The 21,347-nt window shown below is 38.9% G+C and overlaps 1 protein-coding gene across 2 annotated transcripts in view; it reads right to left on the reverse strand.

Moving 5' to 3' along the window:
- Window positions 1-7,282: 7,282 nt before the first annotated feature.
- Window positions 7,283-21,347, reverse strand: part of LOC116508837 (ubiquitin-conjugating enzyme E2 variant 1) — a 32,608-nt gene continuing 18,543 nt past the window's right edge. For both annotated transcript variants that reach the window (XM_032217596.1, XM_032217597.1), the window contains exons 2-4: window positions 15,836-15,984; window positions 12,421-12,546; window positions 7,283-9,362 (exon numbers count right to left, since the gene is read on the reverse strand). In XM_032217596.1, coding sequence (XP_032073487.1) covers window positions 9,216-9,362; window positions 12,421-12,546; window positions 15,836-15,984 — 422 coding nt within the window. In that variant the 3' untranslated portion in view covers window positions 7,283-9,215. The remainder of the gene's footprint in view (window positions 9,363-12,420; window positions 12,547-15,835; window positions 15,985-21,347) is intronic.

Below are 21,347 nucleotides of genomic sequence, written 5' to 3' on the forward strand. Positions count from 1 at the left end.
AATCAAGACAAGAAATTGGGAATGTAGCATTTACTGGAAAACATTCCCCCCTCCCAGTCCCAAGTGTAATAATACCAGTTGTCTTGCTTATGACCAGTATTTTTTTTAATAATACATGATTGTCTCACAACTATTATAAGTAGATTACAATTATTGTTGCACACTGTTTTAAAAGTAAGGCCAATTGGCTAAGAATCCTTTTCTTATCAACTGAATAAAATAATGTGTACCATTCAAAATCAAGTGTACTTTACAGATTATGATATTTTGTGACAATTCAACCAAAAGATGAAATCTTAAAGCTTGATAGAGGAGTATAGTTTTAAAATGAGTTACAATTCCTGCATTGTTGTTAGGAGTTCTAACTGTGACAGGATGGCGAATGGTCTTCACCTTCTCTATTCTTATCATAACCACTGAAATCCATTCAGTCACCGGATATTGCTGAATGAAACTCACAGCTGAAGGAAGATTTGCTTTGTGTTTTGTTGGAAACAGCCATGTACAAGGACTTTTTTTAAAAAAAAAATGTTGTGTCTATATTTTAAAGAACAAAACATGTAAGCTCAGGGAGGGAAAAATTGCATACACACGTAGAAATCTGTTGAGTTAGACTCAAGTGTAAAATCTCCAACCTCACTAGTACCCACACCTCCCATAGCTTCACGTCTTGGCATGAATGAATGGCATAGCTGTGCCAACCTTCCAATTCAGAGATTATGTAGATTAAAGAAAAATAAGAAATAAAAGCAATGATGTAATTGTACAGCATTCAGATGCATTACTTAGGCAGCATCGTTGACCAAGACTGCTGAATTCACAAATTTTCAAAGGAGCTGGAGAAAATCTGCTTTTTCTTCTTCATGGGGGTAATGCCTCCTGCTCAGAACTGTTGTTGGGTTTAGGAGCTTGCTTTTCCAGAGATAGTCTTTAGAAGGTGAGAAATTCACTGCTGGAGATGTGCCAACACCTGGATCTCTCTGAGAATTCAGTGCAGACACCATGGCACATTATTCAGTGTCAGGTGTGGCTTCCAGAGAGACGTATCTACTTTAGTATTTCCAAAGGAAATTCTAGGCCCAGAGATCTCTAGCAGATAACCGCAATTTTATTTTATAAACATGTCAGCAACTTTTTGCTCCTTCAGCTAACAACTGTTTTATAAAACTGTTATTGTGAATTGATCCAGTTCTTTGCTGACTTAATAGTAGCAGGAATATGTTCTTTTCACCATTTATCACAGGCCTTCAATTGGACCGAATGTTAAATTTATATAAGTAAAGTTAAAGGCTCCCCTCAAACATATATGGTTGTCGTTCCCGACTCTAGGGGCCGGTGCTCATCTCTATTTCAAAGCCGAAGAGCCAGCGCTGTCAGAAGACGTCTCTGTGGTCATGTGGCCGGCCTGCTTAAAGAGTTTAGAGTTTAGAGTTTAATTTCATTTGTATGCCTCCCTTTTCCCTAAGGGGACTCAGGGCGGCTCACAACTCAAAAAGGGAAGGGTTACAAACAGTTTAACAAGAACACAAAACTATACATAGTTAAAAAGCACAACAATCATACCATTCGAGATAGGGGCCGAAGGTGCACAGAACGCTGTTACCTTCCCACCAAAGGTAGTTCCTATTTTTCTACTTGCATTTTTACATGCTTTAGAACTGCTAGGTTGGCAGAAGCTGGGACAAGTAACGGTAGATCACTCCGTTACACGGCATTAGGGATTCAAACTGCCGAACTGCCAAGCTTCTGATCGACAAGCTCAGTGTCTTAGCCTCTAAGCCACCGTGTCCCTATAGAATTTATATAGATCAGCAATAAAAAAAAGGTGATCTCCAAAAACATCTTGTCCTTGATTTTTAGTTCTGAATTTGAATTTTCAAACATTTTGAAGTCAAGAAATATAGACCTATTAGTTGGAGACAACAGGAGTTACACTCCAACATTTCTAGAGGTTTTTCATTTCAAGAAAGTAGATAAAAAAGATATCCAAACCCCAGATGAATCATTTCAGGCAAACCAACCATGACTAGGCAGTGATGGGGACAAAAAAGTTGTATGGCTAAGAAAGCGAAAACTAGAGTCAAGCATGCTCCTAAAACGGCTTTGCGAAAAACACAACTCTCTATTTGTGAAAGGCAACCGTTGCTTCATTTCATCTGCCTTGACCAGCACTTGCAAGAGCTGAGAGAGGATTTCAAGTCCTTTCTCAGTCAGAAAAATCTTTACTGCCCTACCAACTTTGCAAACACTGATGGAGCCAAGCAAAGCAACATAAAATGCTGGTTGAGGCAAATTGCAGTGCTTAAAAAAAGACAATTGTGGTGCAAAGCTCTTTGTCCAGGTGAGTCCAAAGTGCTTTGCACTGGCCTAGTAAGTGCAACTGTGGCTATTTTGACTAACATTGCCCAAAGCAGCAATACTTTGCATGAGACAAAGGCCTTCCAGGTCATCTGGAAGGAGTGGGAAAAACAATACCAGAAGTTGAAAGAAAATTGTTGGGTGGGGATTCAAATCCTTCTGCTTGAAAGTCCCATTGAATTTGCTGAATTGCTTATTACAACAGAGAAAAATGACAATATACAGCAACAGCTGGTGTTTTTTTTTGCTGGAAAGTTTGCTAGCACCCCCTACTGGTATGTTACAGAAATTGCAGGTTTCTATAGTCCTTTTGAAGGGATGTGGTGGCTCAGTAGCTAAGACCCTGAGCTTGTCGATCAGAAAGGTCAGCAGTTCAGTTCAAATCCCTGGTGCCCTGTAACGGAGCGAGCTCCCATTACTTGTTCCAGCTTCTGCCAACCTAGCTGTTTGAAAGCACGTAAAATGCGAAAAATAGGAACCACCTTTAGTGGGAAGTTAACAGCGTTCCATGCGCCTTCGGCATTTAGACATGCCGGCCACATAACCACAGAGACGTCTTTGGATAGCGCTGGCTCTTTGGCTTTGAAACGTAGTTGAGCACCGCCCCCTAGAGTTGGGAACTTCTAACACATATGTGCGAGGGGAACCTTTACCTTTGTCCTTTCATCCAATCTTTGCATTCCCCACAAATTCGTAGAAATGAAGAAGCTTCTTGGATGAGAAGCGAATGTTTTCAAAGAAAAAACAACAACCCAAATCCAGTTGCCTTTTGGGGGGAAAGATCACTTTTGGGACAACAGTGATTGGATGACTGACAATCTCCATAGACATCCAGTCTTTACAGTATTTATACTACGAAATGCTACCACTGTACTTGAAACAAAGATCAGGAACCTTTGTCAAACAATGTGTTTCCTAGTTGTAACTGCTGCAATAAATGAGAAATAACTGCAATCAAATTTCTCGTTGCATCCCAATGATAAAAATATTTTGGCATTATTTTGCCAATAAATATTTTGGTATATTACTAATGCTACTATAGCACTGCCAATACACTAACATATTTGGGTTGGGTTGGTAGGCGTATCAAAGGAATTTGCATAATCTGTGTTTGGGAAGAGGCTACATATGTTAGTTTTATGTTAGTTGGGTTATGGGTTAGTTACACTGTACTTTAAAAAAAGAAGTGCTGTGAACAGGCAAAGATCATGTCTGAAAACACACAGGACACATTTTTGTTCATCCAAGGAGGGCTCTTGCAGACACTTCCAAGTGGGGAAGTGAAGATAGCAGCACAACTGATACAGGTAGTCCTCACTCAGTGACCACTTGTTCAGCAACCGCTTGAGGTTATGACAGTGCTGAACAAGAGGGCTTACCATTCCTGGTCGTTCCAACTGATGTAGCATCCCCATAGTCACAATTTACAGCCAGCTTGCAATTATGATGGTGATAGTATTCTGCAGACAGCGTTCTGCAGTGTTGTGTTATGCAGTTGTCATTCACAATCTTCACTGCTGGTTTTCAACCAGCAAAACCAACGGGGAGGAAGGAAAGTCATAAATGATCATATGACCACACAGGACAACTACCATTGTGTGGGATTTGCCCAACAACAGCTAGGACTACTGAAACGGTTGTTCTAAGCCAGTGGGATGTCACATTATGACTTTACTTAGCAATGGAGTTGCTGGTCCCAATTACCGTAAGTGAGGACTACCTGAACATGTAAAAGAGTCAGAACATCAACTGCAATTGTCCCCTTGACTTCTTTTGATGCACACATACACCTTACACTGCAGATGATCCCAACTCTTGAAATAGGCTTTCCAGGTCTTCACAGAGCTCCCCACAGCACCTTCTGAACAGCATAGAGTGCAAGTTGCAATATCATGCGCAACCTAGTTCACATGGACTAGATTAAAGCAACGGTAACCCTCAAAACGAAATTATATTTTAAAACATTTCTGACAATTGCTCTCCTTTATTTAAGGAGTACTTGTAGATATCTAGGACATTTACAACCTCTATTGTTTAATACAGGGGTTGGCAACTGTAAACACTCAAAGAGCCACAAAGGTCCTAACTGGAAGACACCCCCCCCCCCAATTCAATTATGGAGCTGACTGGAAGTCTGGTTCCCCTCCAACCCCATAGTCTCCTTCTAGCATGGCATCCTTTTTCCTCTGTCCTGTCCTAACCGAAAGCCCTATCAATTGTAGAGCCGACTGTGACAGGGAGCCACAGTAGAGGGATGAAAGAGCCACATGTGGCTCCAGAACCATGGGTTGCTGACCTCTGGTTTAATATGTTGAAACTGACAACTAATTAAATTAAATATTCTACATGGTTTTATTAGCAGAAGCCTATCCCAAGACTTCATATTTGGAATAAAATACCTATAAGGAAGGTGTATGTGACATTAATCACTGGCAGATTTAATTTCAGGTAATCCTTGACTTATGGCAACAATTGAGCCCAGAATTTATAGAATAGAATTCTTTATTGGCCAAGTGTGATTGGACACATAAGGAATTTGTCTTTGGTGCTCAGTGAGAATTTTCTTGAGTTTTGCCCCATTTTACGTCTTTTCTTGCCACATTTGTGAAGTGCACATGTTAAATTAATAATAAAGTTGCTAAGTGAATCTGGCTTCCCCATTTCTTCCGTAAAGTGATAGACATCACTTTGGAGTCTATTCTCGCGGAACCGGCAGCAGAAAGAGGATTCTGAGATATTTTGTACAGAAACCACCTCCAATTACTGAAGGTGTCATGCCAAAATGAATGTTGTTCCCCAATCTTTCCGTCTTTGGGGGGGAGAGGCGGGGAAGAGAGTATAGTTCTGCACAGGCAGTGGGCTCACATACCCGGCTAGTAGAGCTGGCAGTAGATTCGGACAGTGAGGAGGTTGGGGAGGAACATGGGCCAGTCCTGGAGTCTGGGGAAGGCTCTGATGAGGGCTCTGTGTCAGAGGCAGAGATGGGGCCAGAGCCATGTGTCAGTTATCAGCTGACGACGGAGTTAGACATCAGTGAGGCAGATGAACAACTGAAGCTTGTTCCCAGCGCGCATGCGCAGAGTTGCCAAACGAAGGAAACAGCAAAGGAAACAGCAAAGGAACAAGGGTCGATTTGGGAGTAAGGGCACAGGTGGACGATGAATGGCCCCTCCCATAAGGAATAAAAGAGGAGCGAAAGGGGAGGGGTATTTGCAGGAGACAATTAATTCATTCCTGCCAAGTATTGCAGCATCTAAAAGATCTCGGCCTGGCCACTCTCCAAGCCTGATAAAGGTTGGTAATTGTGAACTATCTTGAAAGATTGTGAGCCAGAACTTTGCTGGAGAGGAATTTAATTGTAAATTAAATAAAAGGGGTTTATCAGGATGAGGACGAAGCTTCGTGTTGCTAGGTAACAACAAAATGGAACATGCGCATAGATGCTTGGTTGTTGCTTGTGCAAGCCGGGATGTGTCCACGTACCCATCATTTCTGCTCCCCGGTTCTGAACAGCTCAATGTGTCAGGGTTCCAAATAACATCCAAAATTAAATCAGTGTCCAAGGCAAAGTATTGCTCAAAGTTCAAATTTATTAAGAGAGTCATGTTGGCACATCTGAGGAAACCCAAATCTTAGTTTCCTGGGTTTTCCCCACCCAAGCACTCTGATGCTCTGTGGCCAGGTTGACAGCAACGATGGCATTTTACCCCCCCCCCCCTTTTCTGAGGGAAGGAACCCAGTTGCCACCAGAAAAGAGTCATCTGGGTCAACAACCTCAGAAAGCTTGGTAGTGGGCTTCCCCAGGCCGGGGGTTGGGGACCCCTGTTATAAAGTGTTCTGAGATAACTTTACATTTGTAGTTGTACAATTCCCATGTCAAATCAAACTGCAGCAACTTCCCATTTGTTTGTGATAATCCTTATTCCAACCATTTTACAGAACAATCCCAAATTATAACTAAATAACACATCACAGTATTGAAACATTTTCTGAACTCTGTAGCAATATTACATTTAATTGCAGGGACGATAAATCAAAATGAATCAGGCGAGCTCCAGTAACATCTATGATAGTTGCCTAAGCATTGTTAGTGTCCTCTAAAACAAGGGTTCCGAATGTTTTGGACCTCAGACACCACTAAATTCATAATTTTAAATCCCCTGGATCACTAATATGATCTGCCTAATAACCAGCTGGGTGGGTGTGGCTAACTTGATGTCACTTACATCAAGGGGCACCTAGCTGGCCTCTACTTGCCTCTCCCCGCCCAGGCTCCTTAGGGCCCCAACAGAATGCAGTTGTTGGAGCTAAGCAGCCACAAGAAAGAGTTGGCAAAACAGCTGGCTCAGTTCAAATTGGATTCGGCTGAGAAGGAGACTCAGCAGAAGCACCTCACTAAGGCCTATGAGCATAGGCTTTCCAAGCAGAGGACCTGTGGGAGTGCAAGGCTAGGTACTGGTGCCTAGTGGGCTGAGATGGTCAGCCAGTTCCAGGCCATGATGCAGTCCCACTGGAACGAGGCCCTCTGGCTCTTTGCCATTGGCGGTGCTTCCCTCCAGCCTTCACTCAAAGCCTCTTCAACCAGGAGGCTGAAGCAGAGCCCAAGTTGGAATTTCTGCCCCCCCCCCCCCCCGGCCCACACAAAAAGACCCTGAAGGAGGAGACTTTCTGTAGTAATACAAACATTCATTGCTCGTATCCGGCCCAAGGGCTGTAGTTTGAGGACCCCTAATTTTGTGCAATATAAAAAATGCAAATAATTTTTCTGCAGACCACCATAATTTTCTCGTGGACCACCAGTTGGTGACGGCTGCTCTAAAGATCAGGGTAATCATTTCAATGAGACAGTCACACTGTGTGTCTTCCTCTCTGCCTCAACTCCGAGGAGATCTCCACTCTAAACATAAATACAATTACAGCACAGTAATATTAATGCACACTTTTTATTATATTAAAATCAGGCGATGGTCTGATACAATAAAAAGGCTGCTTATGGAATACTGTTAATTTTTTTTTTAATTACAGAGGATGTTAAATCCTTACAACTAATATGCTCCTTAAAAGAGTTAATGGAAACATCAATTATTCATTGACTTGATACTTCTGCTTTTAAACGTTGACTTTTGCTTTTTGTTTTACATGAACACTGCGGGTTTTTTTTAAATTTTCATTAAAGAGGATACATTGGATTGTTTGCATTTAAGCTTTGCATCCACGTTTCAGCAGTCAGTGGTCCAAAACAAGGAGTCTGAAAAAGAAGTGATTTGCCAAGAAGCCTCACCCACCATGCATGGCAGCACCATCTGATTCTTTAGGAAAGAAAAGCATCTCTCTCTCTCTCTCTGCAGAACACAATCTCCAATCTTCACAAAGTGGATTCGTCTTTTATGCCGGCAGGCTGCTACGGAGCCTCAAAGTTAGGCATGCTGATGAGCAGTTAACATCGCCATTCAAGCAGAGGTAGTGACCTTCAGCTCAGAAAGCTGGAGTGTTTGTTTCAAACATCCGTGTAGAGATCTTTTCGGAATATTTAGCCATTCTTAACAGACTCAGACGCTCCTGGTAAATGACTACTCTTTCACTGTATCATAAAACCCTGTCTAATATGTCAGCCGTGGCTAGCTTTCTGATAGGGAAGCTGCCACAGAGTAGGAAGGGAAGGCTGTTTGTGAGCAAAACCAGACATTCTTGTTTTATCAGCTGGTGAAGATTAATTTATAGACCCTACCCATGCCCCACCCCAAAATTGACAAGCATGAAGCAATAATAATAATAATAACAACAATAATAATAACAATAATAACAACAATAAAATCAGGCAGTTTGCCAGCCACTTACCTCTTTTGGCCAAATGTAAAGCATCATAGAAGGGGCAAAAAGAAAGCAGCACCCCAACCATGACAAGAAAGACAGAGGGGAAAGTCTGAAAAGTTCCCCCAGATCTGTCATCCCGAGGCCCTCATTCCGGGGGGGAGAGAGAAAGTGTGAGAGAGATATACAATCTATGCCTTAGCAAAGGTTTTGGGAGAAAGAAGAACCTGCCCCAAATGGCTGTGTAAGCATTCATTAAAAGCAGAAAAATAAAAACCAACCCTGGAGACATTCAGCATTTTACTAGAGCTTGCACAAAGGGAGGGATGACCGAAGATACCAAAAAACATCCCATTAGTAGTCCATACAACCCAGACGCAGCTGGTAATTGAAACCTTATGGCACAATCTTTTGGGAACATTGTCTTGGGCAAGCCCCGTTGGATCAAAAGAGAACTGTGCAAGAATCAAGGATATTGTGGCCCAGACTCTTTTCAAAAGGGCTTGGGCAAGATCACGATCTACGGATTGTGCTCTCCATGTCTACTCTAATAAATAGCCCTGAGCATCAACTCTATTGCAAACACACAAAAAGAAAGGAAGAGGGGGGGAAGAGAGAGAGGGGGGGGAGAGTGTGTGTGCATGAGAAAGAGAGAGACGGGAGAAAAGATATAAACCCAGGCCAAACACACAGCATTGTGATTGTGTGATGTATGCTTTTTATGCTTTTTCACAGTCGAGTTCAATGTGACACACTGGTCTTTGACAGTAATAAATTTAAATAGAGTTTTCTTGATACCAGAAGTTCAACTATGTGGACAGTGGTTACACAGGACAGCATTATTTGTTATAGCACAACTTATTGTCAAATGGGAAAAAAAAAAATTAGTATCATTTACAGTATTTCAAGATAAACTTTCCTTTGCAATGGGAACTTCCTTTCCAGTACTTGGAGATCTACAAGATGCATCTAGAAAATTTACTACTGTGGAAAATGAAGAGAGCTTAAATTGAATGATGGGGCATGATTTTTCTTTTTGTTTTTCATTAATTACTGTAACATTGTCCTTCAGGTGGTTGAGGAAGTTTCATATTTTCTTTAGACATCATTAGACGCCGGAGCTCTTGCAGAACAACTTTGATACTATAAGAATTCTGCCATTTTGCTAGGACTGATATGGCTCTTGGGTCAACCTGGTGGAAAACAAGGAACAAACTTAGGTTTCAAACAGCTTCATGTCCCTTATTTCAACAACTAAAACAGTCAGGCCTAGGATTAAAGAGCTACAAAATTTCACAAACGCAAAAGGTCCCTGGCCTGTATTCCTTGAATACAACTAGACAGCCCCAATCTAGTTGATGTATCACTTTGTAAAAATGAGACTGTTCTTAAATACAGGTCGCCCTTGACCTGCAATTGTTCATTTAGTGATCATTTGAAGTTACTGTTCTGACCGAGGTTTCCCAAGAGCATGAAGCAAATTCCTGGTCCTGACAAAAACCCCTCTTTTATTAATTTACTGTGAATTCTGCTCATTCACATCCAGCGAAGTCTTTCAAGGGAGGATTTACAGTCACAGACCTTATTTGGCGTACAGAGCTGGCAGGCCGATATCTGCAAAACTTAGCAAGGAGTCTCGGAGAGTCATGAGCTAATTAAGTGAACTAAATGTTTCTTGCAAACTCCACTTCCCTTTCGCTCCTCTTTTATTTCCTCTGGGAGGGCCATTTATCATCCACCTGTGGCCTTATTCCCAAGTCGACCCCTGTTCTTATGCTGTTCCCTTCGTCTGGCAACTCTGCACATGCGCACACTGGGAACAGGCTACAGCTGTTCGTCTGCCTCACTGATGTTTGACTCTGAAGGCAGCTGATAACTGGCATACAGATCTGCCTCCGACACAGAGCCCTCATCATAGCTTTTCCCAGACTCCAGGACTGGCCCATGTTCCTCCCCAACCTCTTCACTGTCTGAATCTGCTGGCGAGGCACAACAGTTACAATGGCACTGAAAAAAGTGACTTATGACCGTTTTTTTACACTTATGGCCGTTGCAGCCTCCCTATGGTTACATCAAGGGTGTCAAGAAATGTTGGGCTCAATTGTGGTCGTAACTCAAGGGCTACCTGTAATATTAATGACCGTGTCATGAATATTCAAGTGTTAAGCATGCCAACACCAGCTCTTTGGATTTCATACATCGGCTACACTGTTTAATATAATCTTTAAAAGCAATAAACAGTTATTGAATCAATCAACAGAGGCCAATTCAAATTTGTAGAAACTGGGCTTTTAAGGCTTATTTGTTTACTTTGCACACAGTCTGTTGGTTTTGGAAAGCAGTGTTATTTGAAAGAGGCAAAAAAAAAAAATCAAAGGTGCCTTTTTCTTCTATCAAAATTTTTTATTAGTTACATCCTGAAACTCATATTCCCTTTAATACCTAGAATATAAATGTAAAGTCAGTCTTTCTATTATTTCATTATTTCTTGAATTGGTATATTCACAACTTTTGGTGGTGTCTAAGTTCAAACAAAATAAAGAATCTTTTTAAGAAATCAGTTGAAAACATATACATTGTAACAGTATAAATAAAAAGTAAATTTCTATTAAAATTATTACTGGAAATAGAATTTGAGCAACAGCAGTAACCAGCAGCATTCAGCAATAATTTGCAACTGCATTTTAGTTACCTATATTTTCATCAAAATAACAGGCTGATACAAGGATAATCTACCCATACCTCTTTTGTTGGACTTATTACAGATTCTAGCTCAGAATATAGGAATAATTTAATAACTGTCCAGAACTTAATATAGAAATAGAGCATTATGTAATTCATATGTTTGCAAATGATTTGCTTATTTTTCTTAGGCAGTTAAATAGAGGTATATCTCAACTGCAGAAGAATTAATAGTACAATTTATCTTTAATAAATGTTCTGCTACGTTGAATACTGGCACAGAAGCAATTTCAACAACATAAAGGGTGTCACACTAGTCCATGGGGATTTAAACATTCATGAGTAATTATTATTAAGGATTAAAAGATTAAAAAATAACTCAATACTGAATAAATATGATCTCTTCTGCATCAGATTGAAACAAATGTAAGCCATGGGATAGCTTTCATTATCACTGATCAATAGAAGAGTTGTAGTCAAAATAATTCTATATATCCTAAAATAATGTCTTTGTTTTAACATTCTCAATCTCATTGCCCATTACTTGGCTTTGTGTATGGAAAGTAATTTTTTTCATTACTTACATAGAAGCTTCCATAAAAAAAACTAGTTAGACAAACAATGCAGTATACTGAAAACTTTATACTCCTTAATGATCTCTGAGGCTTCTAATAGAGGTTGAATAGGATAGAGAGTATAGGCCCCTGCCAGATCCCTAACTGCCCTAAGGGTTAGAAAGCTTCCTAAAACCACTATAGGGAGCCAACCACAGAGGTAGGAAAGGAACTCCATAAACAGGACCTCCTATTTCTGAGTCAGATGGTCAACTCAGAAGGATTTTATGTTTAACTGCATTCTCTTGCCTTTTCTCTGGAGCAGGTCATCTGTCAAAGCTACTAAGCCATCTTTGGAATTGAACTAGACTGGAATAGGGCTAGACAATTCAGATCCTCTAGAACAGGGTATCAAACTCGATTTCATTGAGGGCCGCATCAGGGTTGTGTTTGACCTTGGGGGACCATGGTGGGCATAGCCAACAGGACATCACTTCTGCCAGCAAAAATGGGCTCCTGCACCCCATTTTCGGCCGCAACAGCCTCCTGCAGCCCTTTGCCAGCAGAAACAGAGTTTGGCTGCCCCCCCTTCCCCCGAGCTTAGTTTTCACTCGGAGAGGGCTGCAGGAGGTTGTCACAGCCTGGGATGTCTGTGTGCGGTCCTCCTGAGCTCCATTTTCACTGGCAGAAGTACCGTGGGTCAGTCCTTCACTGTTTCCAGGGCGGTCCTGTGGGCCACATCTATTTTATTGTTTTATATTTGATATACTGTTGTATTGTTATGTTTTTAAACACTGGTCTCAAGACTTAAAATATTGAATCAATTAAAAAACTATAATGCCTACATCAATAAATTTGTAAAATATGTAGTTTCTCAAATGTTTACGACCGAAAAAAAATCCAAAACAGAATAATAATTAACTAGCTGCATGCTTACAGAAATGTGCTGCTTTCCTATTCTGCTAGAAAAACTGACAGAATATTACTGTTAGGATAGAAATAGTGAAAAACTTACCACTCCGTTAGAACTATTTACTCCATTCATATTAATTTTCGTTACAAATCTTACAAATGGAGGTGCTTCAGGATATTTAGGGCCACATTCTATTTTAAGGCTATATATTCTGTTTTCATAAATAGTCTGTGGGGGAAAAAAGAAATATTTCTGTCAAGTAATCCATAACCAAAGGACCATCAGATACAAGATCAGTTTCAAATTATTTTTTATTTTCTTTCTTTCCCCCCACCCGCCAAATGAACATAATTTACACGCACATTTCATAATACAGTAAAATAATGATAACTACAGATGGACAAGTACATTTAAAAATATGAAGATGTATTGCCTAATTCTTTTTTTAACTAATTATTTATCTGACATACACAATTTCATGTGTTTCTCAACAAGTGGTTGTCTTTTTAAATTAAGTCAAAATATCTGAACTTGCTCTTGCAGGAAGAGAACCTACAATTTGGCACTCTACTAAATCACTGCTTGGATGTAAATATTCTACTGGACTAAAAATCACTCTTAGAATTTCTTTCCATTATTCAATATCTGATTTTGGAGGATATGGAGAACTGATAGAAAACTGTATGATGCATAAGCTTTCTGCTTACCTTGGGATATTGGGGCCTCATTACCATTAAATAACTATGTTTATACTAGGCTTCTCCAAGAATTACAAAAAGCAAAATATGTACAAAATATCTTCCATCAGATGCATTCTAAGATCCTCAGTACAAATTATTGACTTGCAAACTCCATTTATTATCAGTGTACTCTTATTTTTTCCCCAAAGAACATTCTGGCTTATAAATGGGTATACTACAAGTGCAGCATGACAGTAGTTAGGATACAATTTGGACTGCAACTTATATTGATAAAATAATAATACATACTTTAATGCTTTCTCAAAACTAGTAACCACATAAAGATGAGCACTAGGCCCAAACATAGAAAAAATTAAGTACACCCAATAGATATTCATGAGGATATTTTTTAAAATGTGGCATTGTTTCCAGACAAAACTCATTTAAATCAATTGGTTTTGATTGAAAGCTGAATTCTTTTATCCTCTTTGCTGATCTTGGACCTGACTTTTGACTAATAAATTAAGACTGCATCACAAAAGAAGCTCCATTTAAAATTTATTGGAAAAGTTAAATGATTCATATATTTTTAATGTCAGAATAACATTCATGAAATAATTAATAAAAATCAATATAATTGTCTAAACATATAATAAATGGTAAATAAATTAAATCATAATCAGCAGCAAAAAAGCATATTAATCTAAATCAGGTGGAAATGTGTTAACTTTCAAAATGTCCTAGGATAAGCATACTTAAGCATCTAAATAAATAATTCAACATATAGAGAAATATTTATATCTACCATTTCATATTATAAACTTTGCTTCAAGATGAATTCAACTCAGTGTTTTTATGACATGTCCATGCATTCATGAGGAAATTTTAAAATACTTAACATGGTTTTCAGCTTCAGAGAAAAATTAGAAAAGTTAAGCAAACTTCTGAAGAGAACTTTTTTTTTTGCTTCAACTAGGAAAGTTCCAGAACAAAAATGTCCTGTCTCTCCCATCTTGAAAGACTTACTGAAGATCTAGTATTAAAAGGAATGTGACAGTGTAGCCTAGTATTCAGGGGAAAAATCCCCCTTTGATTATATCAATATTTTCATTGGATGCTCTATTTGTGATGTTATCCTAGAATTTCATTTGGTTGCTACTTCCTTGGTTGTTCATTGGCTGGTTTTACATCCTGGGGCTTCCCAATTCAAACGAATGTTATTTTAATGATTGTTAAATTAAAAACTGTATGTCTGAGTCTATGCTTTCTAATTAAATTTCTGATATCCGGATGCTCCAAACAGTAAATCAAGACATAAATCTGTCCATCCAAATGTCCTGCTCTTGACATTCTACAAATGCCCCTCGAGCATTTCTAGAAGTTGAAGCAGTGTAGCACATTATATGTTGTACGCCCTGACTTAAGCATAGTATACTTTTATCTGGGATAGTCATTCTCTTTCATGGAGAAGCAGTTTTAGGAGAGAGACACATGGAGTGACACAAGGAGCCAGATTAAACCTGGTGATCAATGGGGTGGCCACCAGTCAGATTTCCTCACATCTATGTTTTCGACAAAAATCACCTGAAGAAACTGAAGCTACACTGAACAGTTCTTCTATAATTTAAACTTGTGTCTATATAGCATAATGCTTTGTTATAATGTGGTTATATTATAGGTAAGTATATTTACCTATAATATAGGTAAAGAGACAGTGGCTAAAACGCTGAACTTGACAATCAGAAAGGTCAGCAGTTCAGCGGTTCGAATCCCTAGCGCCATGTAATGGAGTGAGCTCCTGTTACTTGTCCCATCTTCTGCTAACCTAGCAGTTTGAAAGTATGTGAAAATGCAAGTAGAAAAATAGGGATCACTTGGGTAGGAAGGTAACAGCATTCCATTCGCCTTCAGTGTTTAGTCATGCCAGCCACATGACCACGAAGACGACTTTGGACAGCGCTGGCTCTTCAACTTTGAAACGGAGATGAGCACTGCCCCCTAGAGTCGGGAACGACTAGCACATATGTGTGATGGAAACCTTTACCTTTACTTTTTAAGCATATTTAAGCAACCTCCATGAAAATTATTCCTGACATTGTTTATATCTGTTAGGTATCATGCTCTATATTCCTCCGTGGTCAGATGGGGGGTGCTATAAGCAAATATAAAACCCTCAGTTTTAACTTGTCAATTTTAATTATGAAAAATTAGTAAGTGTACTATCTTTATTCCTTGGGATTTCAAAGTAACATGGCATATGATTTTCCGTCTAACTTTTATTTTTGCAGCTTTTCATCTGAAGAGACTGAGAAATCCTACATGAATTCTTTAAAGCAGTTTTGTTCAGAGTTGGGTCCTCAAAAGATGAATAGATCCATTAAAAGTAAAATTGCTTCGAAGTTCCATTTAGGAAAGACGTCCACAATTTATGCACAGCATATGGCATTCAAACGTATGTTCATATCCTACTCTCTCATCTATTATTGTAAAGCTGAACTTTTCCACATTAAGTTTTGCCTTAGTAGTTTTTGATTCATTAATATGTGCAAAAAAGAAATTGTGATTAAATTACCTATTTCGTCAAATAATCAGTTGAACAACAATCAATTTAATGATATACTTTAAAACACAAAAACTGAAATAGAATCTCCATATCATTTTAAAAGGCAAAGAAAAGAAGTTAAACATGGGATTTTACCATTATATAACCCTCTCATACGATGAGCTACTGTATACTACAAAACCAATCACAAAAAAATAATGTATCCTATTATAATACTAGAGATCAGATTTTTAAAAACAAAGCAATAGTTTTATATCTTTAAACCAATACTTACCCTTGGGGGCCCAATAATCATGCCTGTCCATCTTGTAAGTGTCATATCTTCATCATCTTCAAGACCCCAGCTAACTGTGCCATCTCCGACTCCTTTCTGGCCTTCTTCTAGCTCTTCCAGCAGTCGAAAATTACGAGGAACTTTTACTCCTGGAAATAAATCAGATTGGACTTTTGAGATTAGAATGGTTGTTGGCAAAATCATATTGGTGTCTGACTAATGTGCTAAACATTTAAACAGAATAACAAGAGTTGGAAGGGAACTTGGTCTGCTGGCTCAACCCTATACATTTCTTTTCTTAAAAACTTCCAGTGTTGGAGCACTTCTGAAGGCAAACCATTCCACTGATTAATTATTTTAACTGTCAGGAAATTTCTCCTTAGTTCTAGGTTGTTTCTCTCCTTAATCAGTTTCCATCCATTGCTTCTTGTCCTGTGTTCAGGTGCTTTGGAGAATAGCTTGACTCCCTCTTCTTTGTGGCAACGCCTGAGATATCAGAACACTGCTAGTCATGTCACTCCTAGTTAATAATTAACAATATAAACCTTAATGCAAATTAAATCCAAAGGACTTGCTTCTGTTTATATGAGTAGTTAGAAAATAGGGCTGCACCTAAAGGAAGCAGTTAGTTTAAGCACCAAAGTACATATTAATAAATAATTAGCAACAATTATGTTTATAATTAGTTTGATAACAATCTGCATCCAAGATTATTCTCTATGGAAGACACCTATTTGTTTTTACAGAGAAGTTATAAGACTTTAGAAAAGAATTAAAGAACAATTGGAATTTTGATTTCATCTACAACTCATTTTATGTGGTAAATTAACCATGCCATGTGGTGGAGAAACTATCTCACAAGAAGTTTTTGGAATTAAAGATGAGGTTAAGGTCCAAATTAAGTCAAATGTCCAGAGAAGGGTGTTATGTCTGTCTTGTTGAGTTGACTGAATCGAAAAGCTGGTAGGTCCCAGCAACAAGGGCGTGTCTAAACAGCTTTGACAGACTCAGTCCAATCAGTGAGCAGACAAGGTCAACCCATTCTGGATGCTATCTCCACCTACATGGAGAAATAAATATAGCATGATCATGTCCTTATTATAACAAAAAGTTAAGAAGCCATTTGCAGTGAGGAGATAAGAGAATCAAATAGCCAGTGGATGCTATTTCATAGATTAGACCTGTGGAAATCAAGATTGGAAAAAAGAAAACAAAAAGCCTAAGGGGTCCTTGGTGTACTCTGAGTTCGGTTATTTTCTTGCAGACCTTTCATTACCCAAATTAGGTAACATCATCAGTGCTAATATGTATGTACGTATGCTGTATGTATGTATGTACGTACGTATGTATGTATGTGTATATATCAGTGATGACTAACCTTTTCTCACCACATGATGAAAGTGCGTACCCATAATGCAATGCACATGCATTCCCCATGCATGCACCTGCCCCTGTGCATACGTGCATGCCCCCCACTTGTGCCTCTCCCCCATGCATGTGCATGTGACCCGCCCCCACGCATGCATGTGTCTCCCACGTGCCCCATGCGAATGCGTGGCAGAGGCCCAAAAACCAGCTGGCTGCATTGGCTAGAATTGGGAAATTGTGGCAAGATATTTAAAAAGCACCAAATGGGAAATGCTGTTATGGATATGACATATTGGATATGAATGACCCTTAAAAGTTATCACCAACATTATGTAGTAATGCATATCTAATAAGCATTTAAGCTGCTTATTTCGTAAGTCTAATGGAACAGGGAAGAAAAATCCTAACAGAAAGAATCCCCACTCCTCAAATAAGCCTGCTGGATTCGGATTCTTCCTTCAGTTAAAACAGAACAAGTAATAACCATTCTATATTATTGCTAAGAAAAGAGCTTTAATTGTATTTGACTATTTTTTCTCTCTAAAGCATTCATGCACAGGCATAAACAAAATTAAGCATTTGGCAACCATAAAGTCGATATACTATTGCTAAACATAGTTTGTTTCCAATTACACCTGAAGTACCATCTGCTCCCCTTTCTAGAAAAACAAGAACTTAATAAACATTATTTGTCCCTTGGTAACACCAGCATCATATAATCTGTAACCTAAGATTAATGAGTTTAAACTGGAGCAAGTCTTTGGGAACTGCAGCTAGTATTTCACATATACTACACTGAGAAGTCCATATCTATTTAAATGCAATGTTTCATCCCATTCATTTTATGTACAGAAATACCTGCAGTTAGGACCATTAGGGACCAAGGGTTTGCTGAAACGATATAGACTTGATGTACTGATCGAATAGAACTGAAGAAGCTTCTTGGATGAGAAGCAAAAGGTCTTCAAAGAAAAACCAGAAAGTCCAGTTGCCTCTTGAAAAAGTACCTTTGGGACTACTGATGGAATAGCAAGGCAGAGTCTGCACATATGTATATCCAGGAGAAGGAAGTTGCAAGGAGCCAAAATTGTCTGAAAGAAGTTCTGTTGGGTAGCTCATACCCATGAACCTCACGAAGGGTGGGACGGGGACTTTCAATACACCCTCTTTTGAAGACAAAAGTCCAGGTTCAATCCTGGCAAGCATTCCAATGCTGTGTGGTTTAGGACTTTAACAGGGGTGGGATTCTACCGGTTGGGATCGGTTTGGGTGTACTGGTAGCTCCGAAGATCAGCCAAGAGCGAACCGGTTCGCTCCGACCTTCAGGTGGGCCACCTGCCCGCCCCTGCGCTATGCTCACATAGATGTCCTTTTTTTTTTGCCCAGCTGATATGGGCGGCCGAGTGGATTGCCGCGCCTCAGCTGTTTTACTCACCGGGGCTGCAGTAGAAGGGAAGTTGTTTAGCTTTGTTTAAATCCATTGCGCATGTGTGAAGTGTGTGTTTGCTGTACGTGCGTGAGCGCGCAGTGAGCGAACCGGTTGTTAGACTGGTTGAAGCATACCGCTGTTTAAAGGTAATGATTAGCAATTTCAATTTGAGTACTGTGTTTTCCCTAAAATAAGACAGAGTCTTATTTTCTTTTGATTCTCCCCCCCAAAATAAGCGCTTGGCCTTATTTTTGGGGAGGTCTTATTATTTTTGAGGTGCAGGAGGCAGTGAGCATTGTCACCTCATGGCTGCTGCGTTGCAATATTTTTTTTGGGGGGGAGCTTAGGCTTATTTTAGTGCATGTGCTCAAAAGCCCGATTGGGCATATTATCCGGGGAGGCCTTATTTTCAGGGAAACAGGGTAGAAAGCCTTAGCACTAGTTGCTTGGGAGCTATTCAAATTGCTTTTAACTCCGAATCTGATCTTTTAATCTCCGAATCTGATGTTGTTTTTCACACTTATTATAGCAGTTGCCGAAGGGCCAGAAACAAGTTCCTATAATCCAGAATTCTGGCTCAGCTTCAGCTTTTATTTATTGCAAAACTGCTATCAGAAGTGGCTAAGATGCCTCTTTTTTTTCTCCAGAGACTATCTATGATGCTGACCCCATCCACTTAGCTCACCCTCCACCAGTGCACATATTGCTGTTAAAGGGTATATAGTTCTTTTGCAGTAAGTTTCTGTAGGTCAGTCAAAACCAATACCAGCATCATCTGTGGAAAATTTCACACAACCCACCACCTCTCCAATTTCACATTCTCCTGATTTTTATAAAGCTTCTTTCTCACCTTTGATTCTACTCTATTACCACTCTTTCTAACTCTTCCACCTTCCACTCCAGCAAGTCTCATTTCTCTGCACTTAAATCCCAAAGAAATGACACTTTCAAGTAAAATCTTGCATTAAAACTAAAAATTAAGCATGATACTGGAATTGACTAAAATAGATATTTAACTTGAAGCCATTTTTCAAAATATGTTTTAATCAATCTCCCCTCCCCCCCACAAAAAAAAACATTTTGAACTGTCCTAATATCTCTCAGACACTGAGATCTTATTGCAGCCATTTGGGCTAAAATTTAGACTCTTCTAAGCAGGCCTCAGATTCCGTTTAGCTGTCATTCTTGTCCTCAGTTAAGTGGCTTCTTCTGGTAACATCTATTTCTTATTTTAATGCATGCCGCATTAAATTTTACTGCTTTTTAAAAAATGATATAATTTTATGATTGTATTGACTTTAAGCCATCCCTGCATGAGCATTACTCATTAGTGAATGGTTCCTGAGCGATGTGCAAGCTTAAAAAAATAGGAAGATCAGTAATGTATAAAGTGAGGATCCAGAACCTATGGACGTCCAGATGTGGCAAACTACTGGAGGAAGGTGAAACATGGGGGAGTGGGGTACTTATGAAGTGACAAAACTATTGAGGCACCATAACTTTTCAGAGACTTGGCGCAGCTATTTTGAGGGTCATTTTTTATGTCTTCTGAATATTTTCTTCCTATTTTCTCCACCACCACAACACTGTGAATTATATTAATATACATGGAAAAAATATACATGACTAAATTCCAGTTCCTTGAATTGGAACTTAAGGGTTTCATAAGCAACACAAATTGCTAACATTCTTGAATATATTTTTTAATCTTTTTTATTTTTAAAACAAATAAACACATACCAAAAAACTTTCCTCAATTTCATCAAGCATGTTGTTTGGTTACAAGTTTTTGTGCATCAATTTTTACAATTAGAAATAGGATCATTGGTTGTCCATCAAACGTAACTAAATACATCGCTATCAGTGAGCATTGTGTGTTCAAGTTACCATTAATATTCCTTCATTTCAAACAAACCTTATTTCCTTAAATCCTTAATTATCTATTAAATAACAATAAATATTTATAAAATCACCTATCTCTATCTATTGACCTTACAAAAGAATTTTCCATCGAATCATGTTGTGCATCATTACTTTCAATTATCCACAATGTCACCAATCATCCACAGAATATACAATACTTATAGTGTGATATTCAACTCCAGTAATAATTTTCCATTGTTAATCCAAGTAGTTATTGAATATTTCAATTCATGTATGTATCAATTACTTGAATATATTCTTGAAGACTGCCAAGTGAGCACTTGCTGGTTTCTCTCCTAACAACATATTATAATCTAGAACTCAAGATCCTCGCAATAAAGATATCCAGGAGGCCCAAATATATTAAACTAGCATTGATTTAGCAACAGGAATATATTTTTATACTATTGTTTCATCTGGTGGAAATCTCTCTCAACGGTGATTCTACTCTTTGACTATCTGAATTGCCATAGGAAGATCAGCCTTTTGCATGCAAAACAAGTGCTGTACTACCGAGCTGTATAGCCCCTCTAATTTTATTCTAGTTTATCTAGTATGAATTTAGGGTCCTTAGTATAGATACAAGCAGCCCTTTCAATATATCTCTGCAAGTGACTACTTCAGAATTTACCCGAATTCACTTTAATAGTTCACTAGACAAGAGAGAAAGATGAAAAGGAATAATGGAGAGATAACAGAGTGAGTGAGAAAACTTACTTGCTAAATTATAGCCACACCACTCATCCCCAGGAACACTTTTTCTTGAATAATTCACAGCTTTTAAATACCTTG

The sequence above is a fragment of the Thamnophis elegans genome, chromosome 5 (assembly GCF_009769535.1).
Source record: "Thamnophis elegans isolate rThaEle1 chromosome 5, rThaEle1.pri, whole genome shotgun sequence".
Taxonomy (NCBI): domain Eukaryota; kingdom Metazoa; phylum Chordata; class Lepidosauria; order Squamata; family Colubridae; genus Thamnophis; species Thamnophis elegans.